This window comes from Oryza glaberrima, chromosome 7 (assembly GCF_000147395.1).
Source record: "Oryza glaberrima chromosome 7, OglaRS2, whole genome shotgun sequence".
Taxonomy (NCBI): Eukaryota; Viridiplantae; Streptophyta; class Magnoliopsida; order Poales; family Poaceae; genus Oryza; species Oryza glaberrima.
This window is the reverse complement of record NC_068332.1, coordinates 6,223,733-6,238,453: the sequence shown is the minus strand read 5'-3', so window position 1 is coordinate 6,238,453 and position 14,721 is coordinate 6,223,733. Positions and strand designations below refer to the sequence as shown.

Genomic DNA, 14,721 nt, shown 5'->3' with positions numbered 1-14,721 from the left:
CTAGTTGCCACGTGGCATTCTATAATCTCACCGTCGATTTTCATTTAAATTAGTGGACCCGTTAGATTATATCTATTTAAAAAAACTTTATGCTTCTTGTGTATACACAAAATACGTTTACTTACCTAAAAAAGAATCCGCATATCGGAAAACGTACTACGGGAAAAGTATACCTTTACGTACTGTTCATTTTTGAAAAAAAAAACAAAGGACATACGTACCGTTTACCGGAAAAACGTACAATGGAAAAGAAATACCTTTACCTACTGTTTATTTGAAAAATATGACGTACGAGAATTTATTAGTCGACAAATATGGTCACGTGACACTTCTATAAGTACCCTTAGACCGTCACGTAGCACTGTATAATCTCGCCATCGATTTTCATTTAAATTGATGGGCCCATTATAAACAATAGGTGATAAAAACAAACTAAAGTATAGATCTTTATAAAAAAAACATAAACAATGATATGATACTCTGAAGATTATCACGGTCATATATATTTAGCGATATATTTTTAATGATCAAAATATTGTATCTATACCATATAAAAATTTAAGTAGTACTGATTAACACTGTAACCTACACAAAAACGTAAAAAATACTATTATTATGAAAAGAATTATTTTTCATCACATCCATATTCTCTTTCTTGCATGAAAGGCATCAGTTAACTTGTGTATAGGAGGGACATACATATGGTCGACTTGAGACAGACCCAGTAGAGGCCACCGTTGACAATAATACTTAACTTTCTACTTACTAATGAAATCATCTTTGAGGGTGCCAATAGTGAAATAGGACTTATATGCTCCACGCTGGCTTTGAGAGGCACGAGTACGTCGCTATGAAACCCATATTTGAAGGCAACATAAAAATAAATCATTGGTAGCTCTACCCGTTAGAGGGGATATTCATGTCTAATTTTTAACAGTATTATCCCATTAACCAATAGAAGCAGTATTTTTAGAATATTTATTTATATATTTAGAAATAAGAGTTGACATAAATATTCAGGTATGTATGTATTGGGGATTAATGTTTTACGTATTAACGATGTATTAATTATGTATTAGGCTTATTTTGGTGATACAGATGCAGTTCCATTATTAAAAGGACATCTAGCAATAATGATAATTAGTAATGGTGACAATAGATCAGTTTACATGTAATCTAAACAAAAGTGATTTTTTGTTTGAATATAAGAAACATTCTTATCGTTTATTAAAGTCTACAGTCTATTTCACGATATATAATTTTTTAATTATAAGGCGAAATCTATAATTTTTTATATGCATGCATATAGTGATATATGACCTAATTCTATTAGCATTATTTCTATCAGCAATAAATTAGGTGCCCGCGCATATGCGTGAGCTTTCTTTTTAGTTTTTATAAAAAATATAACTACCAATCCTGCTTTACAAAATCGTTTCGACTTTACTGTTAAGGTTTCGATCAAAGAAAAATAAAATATAATTAATTCTTATTCGTAATGGCAAAAATACCTTCGAGAAAACCCTATCCACAACTAACCGCGTCCATTCAGTCACGTCTCTCTCTCATATCGTATCTGCGGCGGCGCTAGCTCGCGGGGGAGGAAGCGGTGGCGCCGGCGCGCGGTCGGGGGCGGCGGTGGGAGGGCCGCAACAAAGGTAGAGCCGGCCGCGGTTGATCGCCCTCAACTCGCGATCTCCCCCGTGTGGACCCCCATCATCGACGGCATGGTTGGCGGCGACCCGTCCGCTGCCGCCGCCGCCGCCGCAGCCGGCGCCTCGCGGACGCCAGCACGGACGACGGCACGCTGCCGGCCAAGAAGGAGGCCGTGATGCAGGAGCTCAGAAGCATATCCTCTCCCAGCCGAGGTCGTCGCCGGCGTTGACTTCCGGCAGCAGCGTAGCGATGACTGATGACGACTCAGGATGGTCGCCGGTGATGGCGCCGGCATATTGCTGCTGCTCCGACGGAGCTCATGGTTGTCATTTGCCAATGTACATAGGAGTATTCCGGAGTCTATCACTGTTACTGGCTTTGGTGCCATGGAACTTCATTTTTTCCTGTCTCCTTTCTTTAGCCTTCATCCTGTGATATATTCCGAAATTTAATATTGTTTGAAATTCTTTTTTATGCTGTGCTATGCTATACTGTAAATTCAGTTAGAAATATGAAATGTTACCAACTTCAACAAACTTTATACATCTGTAGAGAGAGAATGGCAAACAAAAACAAATCAAGTCCTAGGGACTATTTGCATCGTAGTTAACACTGTTAACTCGACTTAACGAGAGAGTAAATTCGTTTTTGAAAAGTAGAGTCAAATACGCAAAGTAGAAAAAGAAAAATCATAATAATACTTACGCAACCAAACGGTGTCAAACAAACAATTGTCCCAAAATATAAAATAGCACTGATTTTACGATCCTAGTGCCAGCATACCAGAAGAATATGCCCATACAAAAGAATAATTATGTGACTCCATCGAATTTATATTGTCCGGTGCCATTTGTGACTACCAGATTTTGGATGAGTGGGATTAATACACACATAAGCCACTCAAACCTCAACGTGCCCATTATCGTAACTTGACACTATTCAATATAAAATCTGCAATACCGAATAATGAGCACAAGAGATATTGTTAGAATTCAACATGCTAGTCAACTTCAGGCTGGGATGTGCTTGTCGAACCAAGCAAAGGCGGTGATCAGATGTGTTACACATCCCAGGAGACTTGACTCAACTTGCTAGAGCTCTACGACACCTCAACTGCTTAGAATTCATACACGTGTTGGACTAGTTTCGAGGACGAGGACTAGTCCCACACTTTCATCTCAAGCATTGGCATACAAATAACAAAATTTCAGACTACAACTAACTAAAGATACATAGGCCGAATAGCCAAATATTTAGAGATTCACGGAAGCTTGTCTACACATTCTCACAAGCAAGCCGACAAGGGTAAACCCCTAATAGAATCAATTCCTAAGTAGCAACGATTCCCAGGCACTCAAATTAAGCTAAGTCCAAAACAAAATAGATATATACATGGCTAGTGTCAGCCTATTCAAATGAAGTCTAATATACTACATGGAAGTCTAATATTCAAATGAAGGCTCCATATAGTTTATTTTAGCATAAAAGCAAGTTTTAGTTCACAAACATTTGCAAAGGAATTTTTTTAATGCAATTTAAAACATGTTCGTAAGTAGATCACTATATTTAAGATAGCAATATCATATCAACATGCTTGCTGCCCTCATGGCAATAAGCCACCTAAATATCATCATAAACATCAAAATCAACACCAATCACCATTTCCATGCCCCATTTTCATTTACACATTTAAAATATAAAATCTATACTCATGACATTTCAACAAGTCGCTTATGACTGTGAGCATAGCTAATTGATTAGTTTTAGAACTTTGCAGAGTTTGTACAATTTTACCCATATGATGTGAATCGCAGCTTTACTCACATGATGTGAATCGCTCTAGTTTATCCGGTACCACCACACTCTTCACATTGAATGCGGTATAGAGGTCACGACGTGTATTAGTGTGTGTGGTGTGGTGTGGTAACTATAATTAGTGTTTCCTTTTGCATGGAAACATATATGTGTCGTGAATAAATTGATCTCCGATGTTCTTATGTTGATTCGATCGATAGCCGGCTCACATTGTTCTTTAATGCCATGGTGCAAGAGGGAACACTGAAATAGTTTTAGATAATACCAAGAGTACTAAGATATATGGTTCGGGGATCTTGATACAAAAGATATACGTTTGCCATCATCCGTATTTTACAAATATTTGTTGAACATTTTTTTCCATCATTTTAGTCCACAGATATTGAGGATATCCCTCTGTCCGTAAGTATTAAAAAGATCATATTTTCATGTATAAAGTGGCCATAATGTTTATTAGAATATTTTTAAGCACTGCTACTTAAATATATAGTGGAAAATTAAGCATTTTTAATACCCATTTGAGTAGTTGGAAAACACTCCAACCCAGTAAAAAGGAACAAACAGCAGGGAAAACAAGTTTTGGGGAATGAATCTTACCCTTTGGTGGTTGGGATATATTTTCCCAAGTTTATTTGCCAGACAAACCCTTACTATAAAATTCTAATAAGTAGCTAGTTAGTAGCCAGCTTCTGAGAATCTGGAAAAAGCTAGGTTTTTCAGCTTCTGGCTTCTAGTTCATTTTCTGGATTCTATAACTACAGGTTCTCAGAATCTAGACCAAAAGTTGGACTGTTTGGGGAGCTTCTAGTAGAAGCTGAAGCAACTCCCCCAAACAAGCGCATTATCACTCTAAGCAGTGTCTCTAGAGAGTTTAAAATGAATGACAAAAATGCCTTATACATATCAAACATATTTTAAAGTGACAAAAGAATGTCTCTACAAGATAAAATTTAACAGATATGTTAAAAATATGTATAAAGTGTCTCTAGAGTAAAAGATTTTCTATGCAGTTTTTAAAATGTCTCTAAAAATATCTCTATATAATAGAACTCGTGATTTTAGAGGTAATTTAAAAAAGCCTCTAGAAAAGTTTTATATGAGGTTTTTGTTGTAGTGATATGACTTGTAACAAAACTAAAACGATAAATAATTTGAAACGGATGGAGTAGTTTATTTTGCAATGATTATGATCATTAATTGATATATGGTAAAACCAAGATTTAAAAATAACTACGTTTCAGATAGACATTAAACTCACTCCCCAAGCTAACTGTTGGAGGTCGTCTGTGTCGTAGCCAGCAGCTTTGCAGATTCTGAAGATGTCGCTCGTTGCCGAACGATGAACAGCAGCTTCAGCTTGATCAAGGCACGCCGGCGGCGCTGTCTTCAAGAAGATTCACGCCCTTGCCGAGGTGCACGAGACGGACGGCAGCTCTCCTCCAAGATACAATGATCTCGTATCCTCAGCCGTGCACTCGGCCAAGAACGAACCAGCGGACTTTCGTGGGATGTAACTCTCTCTATGCAAAACAAGCAGATGGATGTGGGGCAAAAACCTCGTTCAAAAAATACAGCAGCAGTACGTGGCTTATATAGCCTTGTATAGCAACAAGAAAATCTTATCTCTAAGCCAGATAACAAACAATCAACAGATTGATTTTCGTCGGCCTGAAAATCTGGAACGATAAAGACTTATCTTCCACGTACAGCTCAAACCAACAAGATCAAAACTGAAAACCAAAATCTAAAGATAAGGCAAAAGTTCAGATATATTTATCTGAACCAAACTGAAGAATCGCTGGTACAAAATGAACAGAACCAAAGAGATAAAATCTGAACAACCATCAAACATCGTTTGTGACTCTCATTCAAATATAATCAGAAGGAAAACCACCTGAATTCCAACAATCCCCCACAAAGTTACAAATGATGTTTCAGCAATAGAGAGTTTGATATATTGTGTTTTCGACACAGGTGCCTTCCATATTTGAACCTTATATCTAGCTAGTACATGACTTAATTTACACAGGAGCGCAGTGGAGGTAACCTTGAACTTTACTCCTTGGTGTGTAAACATCATCAAGTAGGCGCAAAATACACGGCTACAGCCACAAGAGCCCTTTCAGTTTTGTGCTTTTCGGTCATACATAAGTATCTTGGATCTCATGAGTGCTTTAGGAAGCGGCCAGCTAAACTTCCATGGATTGCGACCAAACAATCACGCTCAAGTAGGTGGATTCTCTAAGGATATCCTGCAAGGCACATATCCCATCACTTAGATTTGAATCCATTAAGAGACACAGCTCAACCTCTTCCTTGCAAATTAGAAGTACTGAATCAATAGCAAGGGGTATAATGTAATTTAATCAGTACTCACCATTACAGATCAGCTTGTTTTCCCATTGAATCTGTGTCATGGGATTTCCAATCAAACAGGTTGGGTTGCCACTGTCAATAATTCATTAGCAGGCCTCAGCCCCATCCCTTTTGACAACTCTAGTATTGGCTTTTGTGCTAATCCTTTTGTGAATGGATCAGCCAAATTCTTTTCTGTCTTGATATAGTCAAATGTAACTACACCAGTATTCCTCAAGTCTCTAATAGACTTCAGTCTCCTCTTCACATGTCTAGAAGATTTCATGTTTTCTTTCTTGCTTGTAACTTTAGCTATCACAGCTTGATTGTCACAATACAAGAGCTCTGCAGGAATTGGTTTTTCTACTATTGGAATATCCATCAATAGTTCCCTAAGCCATTCAGCTTCGCAACAAGCAGTCTCCAATGCTACTAGTTCCGCTTCCATGGTGGATCGTGTTAATATAGTCTATTTTGCAGACTTCCACGATATGGCAGCTCCACCAAGGGTAAAAACAAAACCACTCGTTGATTTCATTTCATCAGAATCAGTGATCCAATTTGCATCACTATATCCCTCCAGCACAGCTGGGAAACCAGAGTAAAACAAACCTTGATTCATGGTCCCTTTCAAATACCTTAGAACACGTTCTAGAGCATGCCAATGATTTGAATCAGGTTTGCTCGAATACCTGCTCAGCCTGCTAACTGCAAATGAAATGTCAGGACGAGTAGTATTTGTAAGATACATTAAAGACCCAATTATTTGTGCAAACTTCACTTGGTCAAGACCCTGACCTTGATTTTTATGCAATTTTAAACAAGGATCATAGGGAGTAGCTGCAGATTTGCTATTAAAATGACCAAAACGATGCAAAAGCTTCTCCACATAGTGTGACTGATTGAGTTCAAAACCTTTGTCCTTTTTCTGAATTTTAATGTTCAGAATTACTTTGGCTTCATCCAAATCTTTCATATCAAATTTATTTGATAAATAGCTTTTGATTTCAAAGATGACATTCAGGTTTGTACCAAGGATTAAAATATCATCAACATAAAGACAGAGTATGACACCTATATCTCCATCAAACCTGGAATATACACATTTGTCAGCATCATTAACAGTGAAGCCAGCAAAGATCAATGTTTTGTCGAATTTTTCATGCCATTGCATTGGGGCCTGTTTCAGTCCAAACAAGGACTTTTCAAGTTTACACACTTTATCTTCTTGTCCAGGAATGACGAAACCATCCGGTTGCTGCATGTATATTTCTTCCTCTAACTCTCCGTTGAGGAAAGCGGTTTTAACATCCATTTGATGGATTTGATAGCCATATGCAGCAGCCAGTGCTACAAGAGCACGAATTGTAGGCATGCGAGCCACTGGAGAAAATGTATCAAAGTAATCTTCTCCCTGTCTTTGTGTGTACCCCTTAGCGACTAACCTGGCTTTGAACTTGTCAATAGTTCCATCAGGTTTCAGTTTCTTTTTGAAAATCCACTTGCAACCTATGGCCCTGCAGCCTTGAGGCAAGTGTGTGATTTCCCAAGTGCCATTAGAGAGGATAGAGTCCATCTCACTTTGCACTGCTTCCTTCCAGTATGCAGCTTCAGCAGATGCAAATGCTTCTGACAGAGTACTGGGCACATCATCGACAAGGTATATGATAAAATCATCACCAAACGTTTTCTCAGTTCGTGATCTCTTGCTCCTCCTTAAATTAAGGGAATCATCTGACGAAATGCTAATTCTAGGTTCAACAGAAATAGGTTCATAACTTGGAGATTTTACCTTCAGTGGAAATGTATCTTCGAAAAAGGTCGCGTCACGTGATTCCATCACAGTATTTTCACGAACTTCTGTAGTTTCAGATTTAACTACCAGGAAATGATAAGCTGGACTGTTCTGTGCATATCCTATGAACACGCAATCGACGGTCTTAGGTCCGAGCTTTCTCTTCTTGACAACAGGTATATTTACCTTGGCAAGGCACCCCCACACTTTCAGAAAATTCAGATTTGGTTTTCTGCCTTTCCATAGTTCATATGGAGTAACTTCTGTTCCTTTTGCAGGAACACGATTCAGCACAAAGCATGCTGTATACAGAGCTTCACCCCACATATAGTTTGGAAGACCTGAATTGCAGAGCATTGCATTCACTAAATCAGTGAGAGTACTATTCTTCCTTTCAGCTACCCCATTTGATTGGGGTGAATACGGAGGGGTGGTTTCATGGATGATTCCATATTCTTGATGAAACTTAGAGAATTCATTTGATAAGTATTCTCCTCCTCTGTCAGACCTCAAAATTTTAATTTTCAAATCAAGCTGATTCTCGGCCTCTGCTTTAAAAATTTTGAAATGCTCAAAAGCTTCATCTTTTGTTCTTAAGAGATAAACATAGCAGTACTTAGAGCAATCATCAATAAAAGTAATGAAGTACCGTCTACCTCCTTTAGTCAAAATTCCATTCATCTCACATATATCAGAGTGCACTAATTCAAGCATAGAGCTGTCTCTATGAACAGATTTAAAAGGTTTACGAGGTTGTTTAGCTTGCACACAGATTTCACACTTTATACCTCGTGTGTCATGCTTGGGAATTAAATCTAGTGACATCATACGAGATATAGATTTATAATTAACATGACAAAGACGATTATGCCACAGAGAATTATCACTAGGAGCAGAATCAGATGAAACAGCAAAAGCTTTATTATTATCACTAAAACTTGAACAAGGCAGCAACAGAGATAGTTTAATTAGGCCATTATCTAAATAGCCTTTCCCAACAAATTAAAGAACCTCTAATAGTTATTACAACTTTATTACTCTCGAAGACAAGCTTATGGCCTGACTTCATTAACAGACTTTCACTAATCAAATTTGCTTTCGCTGCTGGTACGAGGAGCACATTGTGTAGGGTCAGAACTTTTCTTGAAGAAAGCTTCAGATCCACTCGACCACTACCCAGCACCCTGGACTTGCTCTCAAGACCAGTCACAGAACGACCTCCTTGCTGTTCCTGAAAAGTGGAGAACAAAGATCGATCAAAACACACATGAACAGTTGCTCCAGTGTCAACCCACCAATCTGCAGGTTGACACTTATCAAATTTTTGAGACATGTTCGAAACGCACCTTGCAACTTCGGCTTCGTCAATAACCATATTGACCTTGGCATCAGTCTGATCATCAGCTTGTCCTTCTGGACTTTCTCATTTCTTTTCTTGTAATGACAATTCCTAGCAAAGTGGCCAGGCTTGCCGCACTCGAAGCAACTCATCGGACCTTTGCCATTTTTCTTGCCATTGCCTTTGTCGATCTTTCCTCTTGGCTTCATGCCACTGTTGTTCTCTTTTGGGTTCTTCTTGTTCCTTCTCTGATGTGTATCAGTGAGATTCACTCTAGAGTTATCATCTTCATTAACCAATGGAGCATCCTTTGCACGGGCTTTCTCTTCAACATCGAGGGAAGCAACTAGGTCATCCATAGTCATTTCCTCCCTACGATGTTTGAGAGCAGTAGCAAAATCTCTCCACGAGGGTGGGAGCTTTGCAATCACCATTCCAACCTAAAACTTGTCAAGGAGAGTAATCTTACTATGGTTGAGCTCCCCCACTAGAAGCTGGAGTTCCTGGGTTTGCTCCACCACAGACTTTCCATTGGTCATCTTGAAGTCATGGTATTTTTCAACCAAGTACAGGTCTTTTCCAGCATCTGGAACACTGTACTTCTTCTCTAGAGTTTCCCACAATACACGAGCAGAGGTATGATGCATGTAGATATCATAGAATTTATTGGAAAGCATGCTCAAAATTCTACACACAATTAAAGTTCCTGGTCTGGTAAAAATCAGCATATGGCACAGCCCCAGGAAAGAACTCGCCTGGCTGCGGCTCCTGGTCAGTGATGACTGAAAACAAATCCAAGGCAGTGAGCCAGTACATCATCCGGGTTTGCCAGCGCTTAAAGTGATTACCATTGAACTTCTCAGGCTTCATAGCATCATCGTAAGAGTTGGATGGGGCCATGGAAACTGTTACCTACGAGTCGAAGATGATGCTAAATCTCCTTGAAATTGTTGGAGGTCGTCTGTGTCGTAGGCAGCTGCTTTGCAGGTTCTGAAGATGTCGCTCATTGCCGAACGATGAACAGCAGCTTCAGCTTGATCAAGGCACGCCGGCGGCGCTGTCTTCAAGGAGATTCACGCCCTCGCCTAGGTGCACGAGACGGACGGCGGCTCTCCTCCAAGATACAATGATCTCGTATCCTCAGACGTGCACTCGGCCAAGAACGAACCAGCGGACTTTCGTGGGATGTAACTCCCTCTATGCAAAACAGGCAGCTGGATGTGGGGCAAAAACCTCATTTAACAAATACAGCAGCAGTACGTGGCTTATATAGCCTTGTATAGCAACAAGAAAATCTTATCTCTAAGCCGGATAACAAACAATCAACAGATTGATTTTTGTCGGCCTGAAAATCTAGAACAATAAAGGCTTATCTTCCACGTACAGCTCAAACCAACAAGATCAAAACTGAAAACCAAAATCTGAAGATAAGGCAAAAGTTTAGATATATTTATCTGAACCAAGCTGAAGAATCGCTGGTACAAAATGAACAGAACCAAAGAGATAAAATCTGAACAACCATCAAACATCGTTTGTGACTTTCATTCAAATATAATCAGAAGGAAAACCACCTGAGTTCCAACACTAACAACGCTCTTTTTGTTCCTTCGCAAATTGACAAACCTACCACACTTGAGACCTATTTCTCGTGCTCACTTACTCTTTACTTAAAAAATGGCTGGTGCAAATTGCAACACGAAGTGATTATAATCACCTTTAATTTGTAATGGTTTTTTTGACAAAGTGATTATGCGTACGTGCTTCAATTCCCTATCTAATTTCGTGCCTTGTTAAAATAACTCTGTTACTTAGATCCAACTGCCCAGTCCTCTCAAGATTAGAGTACACAAGAAAAAAGTACTAGCTTGGTTCAGAATAATCCAATATATAAATGCTTGATCAGCTGGGACGCACGTATATATATTCACTAAACGCACGTTTCTTAATTTTCTGAATCTAGTGTTGCATCTTTCTTTACTTCATGCTTTTAGCTTCCAGAGCATTCCTCTTAACAATATTTGTTCTGAAGTACTCCGTATTATCCTTTTTTCTTGTTTATCGAATTGGATCGACTATAGAAAAAGCCATGCAAATAAAGATCAAAAGATTTTGTTACCTTCCAAAACTATATATCTGTTGGCAGTTTGTGTGTTTGTTTTCTTGCACGGAAGAATGAAAATGAGTTTAAGCAATTAAAGAGTGTGGTCCATATAAAACGAAGGGTTTTTTTTTTCGAAATGATGCCTAGATTAGCTGTGAATCACAATAAATATTACATGCAAAACCATAAGCTACTCACTCATGATAAAAATTGTGTCCGTTCTGGAATCACTTTAGTATTTGTAGCTACATATAAAACCACCATTGATGTAGCGCTTACCTGTACACGTACCCTCTCATACAATTTGAGACTAACTAAAATTTTCTGCAACACAAAGAAAAACAAAATGACACCAAACAACGTAGTGTTTTCGGCAGGATTTGAAACTTCGGTTGCCAAATTTCAGTGGTTGCCGAATATGTTGTGATTTCTGGGTTTTTCTGGCCGAAATTATTTGAATTTTTAACATATTTTGACTGAATTTGCATAAATTTTGACAAAAAACAAAAAAATCGGGAAGATTTGTGCCTGCCAATAGAGACCGAAATTTCAAACTATACTATGGTTCTCAGTGCTGTTCTCAATAGTTATCTCCATGCTTGTGGCAACGACAACAATGGCGGACCACCACCACTATGGTGGTGTATACCCCCGACCAACTTTGCCAGCCAAGAATAGGCTACCCGATGTAGCCGCACCTATGCTGCCGGACAATAGTGAAGCGCCAGCGCGTTGGCTGCGGCGCAGCCGGTAACGTGGATGAGCAAGTCTGGCGAGACTACTTCAGGCAGCTCGATCGCCACCATCAACAACAACTTATGTAGATGCCCAGCGCTCAGCCACCTGTTGGTAGGCATGTACAAGGAGCTCTGCGCAGTGACTGACGGGAAACCCATGGACGAGGTATTCCCTGGCTGCCAGAGAGACAACGTGAAATGCGTGGCGGCGAGCCTCCTGGCATTATGCAATGTGGACATCCCTATCGGCATCAGTGGTGTTTACTAATGGCTGGGTTATCTTAGGAACCCGGCGATTGGCCACTAGGCTATCGCTACTTTGTGTGTGTGGTGTGGTTACTATAATTAATGTTTCCTTTTGCATGGAAAATGTATGTGCTGAATAAATGATGAACTTCGATGTTCTTACGTTGATTCACTAGCCCGCTCGAATTGTTCTTTAATTCCTTTGTTCTTTTTAACGAACACAGCAGGGGAGGCCCCCGCTGTTAGAAAACTTTATTATTCTTTAGTTCCTTTGTGCAAGAGGGACACTGGAATATATAATATAATTACTACTACCTCCGTTTTTCAGGTTATAAGATGTTTTGACTTTGGTCAAAGTCAAACTGCTTCAAGTTTGTCTAAGTTTGCAGAAAAAAATAATAACATTTTCAACACAAAACAAATTTATTTTAAAAATATATTCAATTATTGATTTAATGAAACTAATTTAATATTATAAATATTACTATATTTGTCTATAAACTTAGTCAAACTTGAATTAGTTTGACTTTGACCAAATTCAAAATGTCTTATAACCTGACACGGAGGGAGTAGTTCCTAGGGACAACATGCAATCAGAAAAAGCTAAAAGAAAAAACAACCAACCATATATAGAGTAAACTTTTAGATAATAGCAAGCATAGTAAACTTTCAGATAATATGGTTCAGGGGCCTTGAAATAAGTTGCATATTTGCCATTGTTGACACTTTTTTCAAGGGGCCAATCGCCACGATGTATCACCGAAAGCCTTACGATATGATAGAATCGCTAACAACCTTGATCTAGAAAAACTCCTGACCAAGATGATAATTGAGATCAAAATCGGTTAGCATATTCAATTTAGACAAATTGGGGTAAACACCCATCATACAGAAGGATTAACGGTTCGCACTTTTACAGCATGGATGGTTAGTTTACAATGCAAACCAATAAATAAATATGGACGAACTGGGGTAAAAGGTAGTTACAGTATGAAAAATACGATTCCAAGGGCTAGTACGTGTTGATTTTTAGGTTAATTGGATCTATACCATTATAAATATGTTGATTCAGATAAATGCTACTACAATTCATCTATTTTTAATCATGCCATTGAAAATTTACAAAATTGATACCGTGCCACTGCCGTCATATTTTTCATCCATCTTCTTCCTTCTCCGTCTTCTTCCTCATCTACTTGTCAAACCCACCGGTCAGATCAATCTTCTTCCTTCATCCACCCTTTTCTTCGTGAGGCAAATTGAAACCGAAGTATTAGTCCTTCACGCCAAAGTTAACTATTTTTACAGTAACCTTTTTATGGAAATTTTTATTAGAAAAACACACCATTTAGTGGTTCAGTAAGTGTGCGTATAGAAAACGAGAGAATAGAGGTTGACAACTTTGAACATTAGAAGTCACATAAATTGCTTTACATGGTCTCAATGATAAGTAATTTTAATAAAAATAAATAAATGCTATAGTAACGAGTATATACTGATGAAATGGCGGTATTTTTTTTAGGCGGGGTGAGTGGAAACACAAAAGGAGAGACAGTAAACCCTTCGTCCGATCGAGTTGTCGTGCATGTTCCTTTTGGGCCCAATCTTTCACGGCCCATTAAGCAAGCAGGCAGCCCGGCCCTGGAAATCCACTGATGAAATAATCGTCATCGTTTTGTTTAATTTTGACGCTAATAATCCCTTTCGCCCACTGACAATTCCCGCGCGCGCCATGCACGACGCCTTCTGCACGTAGCTTCGCTTCCCGGCAAATTCAAATCAAAAAAAGAAAAAGCAACTGTTCGATCGTCTTCCTCCCCACGCTTCCATTTCTCTCCCTTTTTCCAACCATCTAAAATCTCACCCCCCCAACCCAAGAGCTCATCGATTTCTCTTCCTTTTCTCGATCTCCTCCTCTTGCGACAATGGCGTCGAAGAAGAGCAAGCTCTCGGTGTCGGTGGTGCTGGCGCTGGTGGCGCTGGTGGTGGTGGTCGGCGCCGTCGTCGCGGCGGCGGCCGGCGGCGAGGATCAGTACTACGGCGGCGGCGCGCGCGCGGCGGATGGGTGCGAGCCGGGGCAGGGCGTGGTGCCGAAGGACCCGCTGCCGGGGTGCCGGGCGTACCTGCTGCGGCGGTGCGGCGGCGGCGACCCGCCGGGGGTGCGGGCGCGGTGCTGCCACCAGCTGAGGGAGGTGGCGCCGCGCTGCCGCTGCGACGCGCTGCGCGCCATGGTGGAGGTGCTGGTCGAGGAGGAGGAGGCGCCGCCGGCGTGCAAGAAGGGGGCCATGGCCGCCATCGCCGAGGGGCTCCCGGGGCGCGACGAGTGCGACCTCGACACGCGCGCCGGCGCCGACGACGGCGGATCGCGCCGTTGCCACTTGGTGATTAACTGATATCTGATGCTGTTTAATGATAATAATAATAATCACCATTGTTATATTCTAGATTATTTATTTATTAAACGAATAAAAATGATTATGGTCGCGTGCTAGCGATCATCTATATATAGATCCTTGTTCTTGCAACGATGTGTAATTATCATGTGATGGGCAATAAAGAGCAGGTGATGCAGACGTGCAGTTCCAATTCCAATTAATGAGTAGTATTTCATTTTTTTTACCTTGTTTGAACAGGTTGAAACAACGAACCGGACACAATTTTCTTTTCTATTTTTCTT

At 40.0% G+C, this 14,721-nt stretch overlaps 1 protein-coding gene and 1 pseudogene across 1 annotated transcript; both read left to right on the top strand.

Annotated features, from left to right (window-relative positions):
- Positions 1 to 9,858: 9,858 nt before the first annotated feature.
- Positions 9,859 to 12,105, top strand: LOC127779351 (seed allergenic protein RAG1-like; annotated as a pseudogene).
- A 1,864-nt stretch (positions 12,106 to 13,969) lies between these two features.
- LOC127778367 (alpha-amylase inhibitor 5-like) lies at positions 13,970 to 14,437 on the top strand. The gene has a single exon (XM_052304952.1). It carries the CDS (start codon positions 13,970 to 13,972, stop codon positions 14,435 to 14,437), a length of 468 nt encoding a protein of 155 aa, XP_052160912.1.
- The last annotated feature ends 284 nt before the right edge of the window (positions 14,438 to 14,721 follow it).

Excerpts from the sequence above, each read along its gene's own strand:
- LOC127778367 (XM_052304952.1), top strand. The coding sequence starts at position 13,970 with ATGGCGTCGAAGAAGAGCAAGCTCTCGGTGTCGGTGGTGCTGGCGCTG.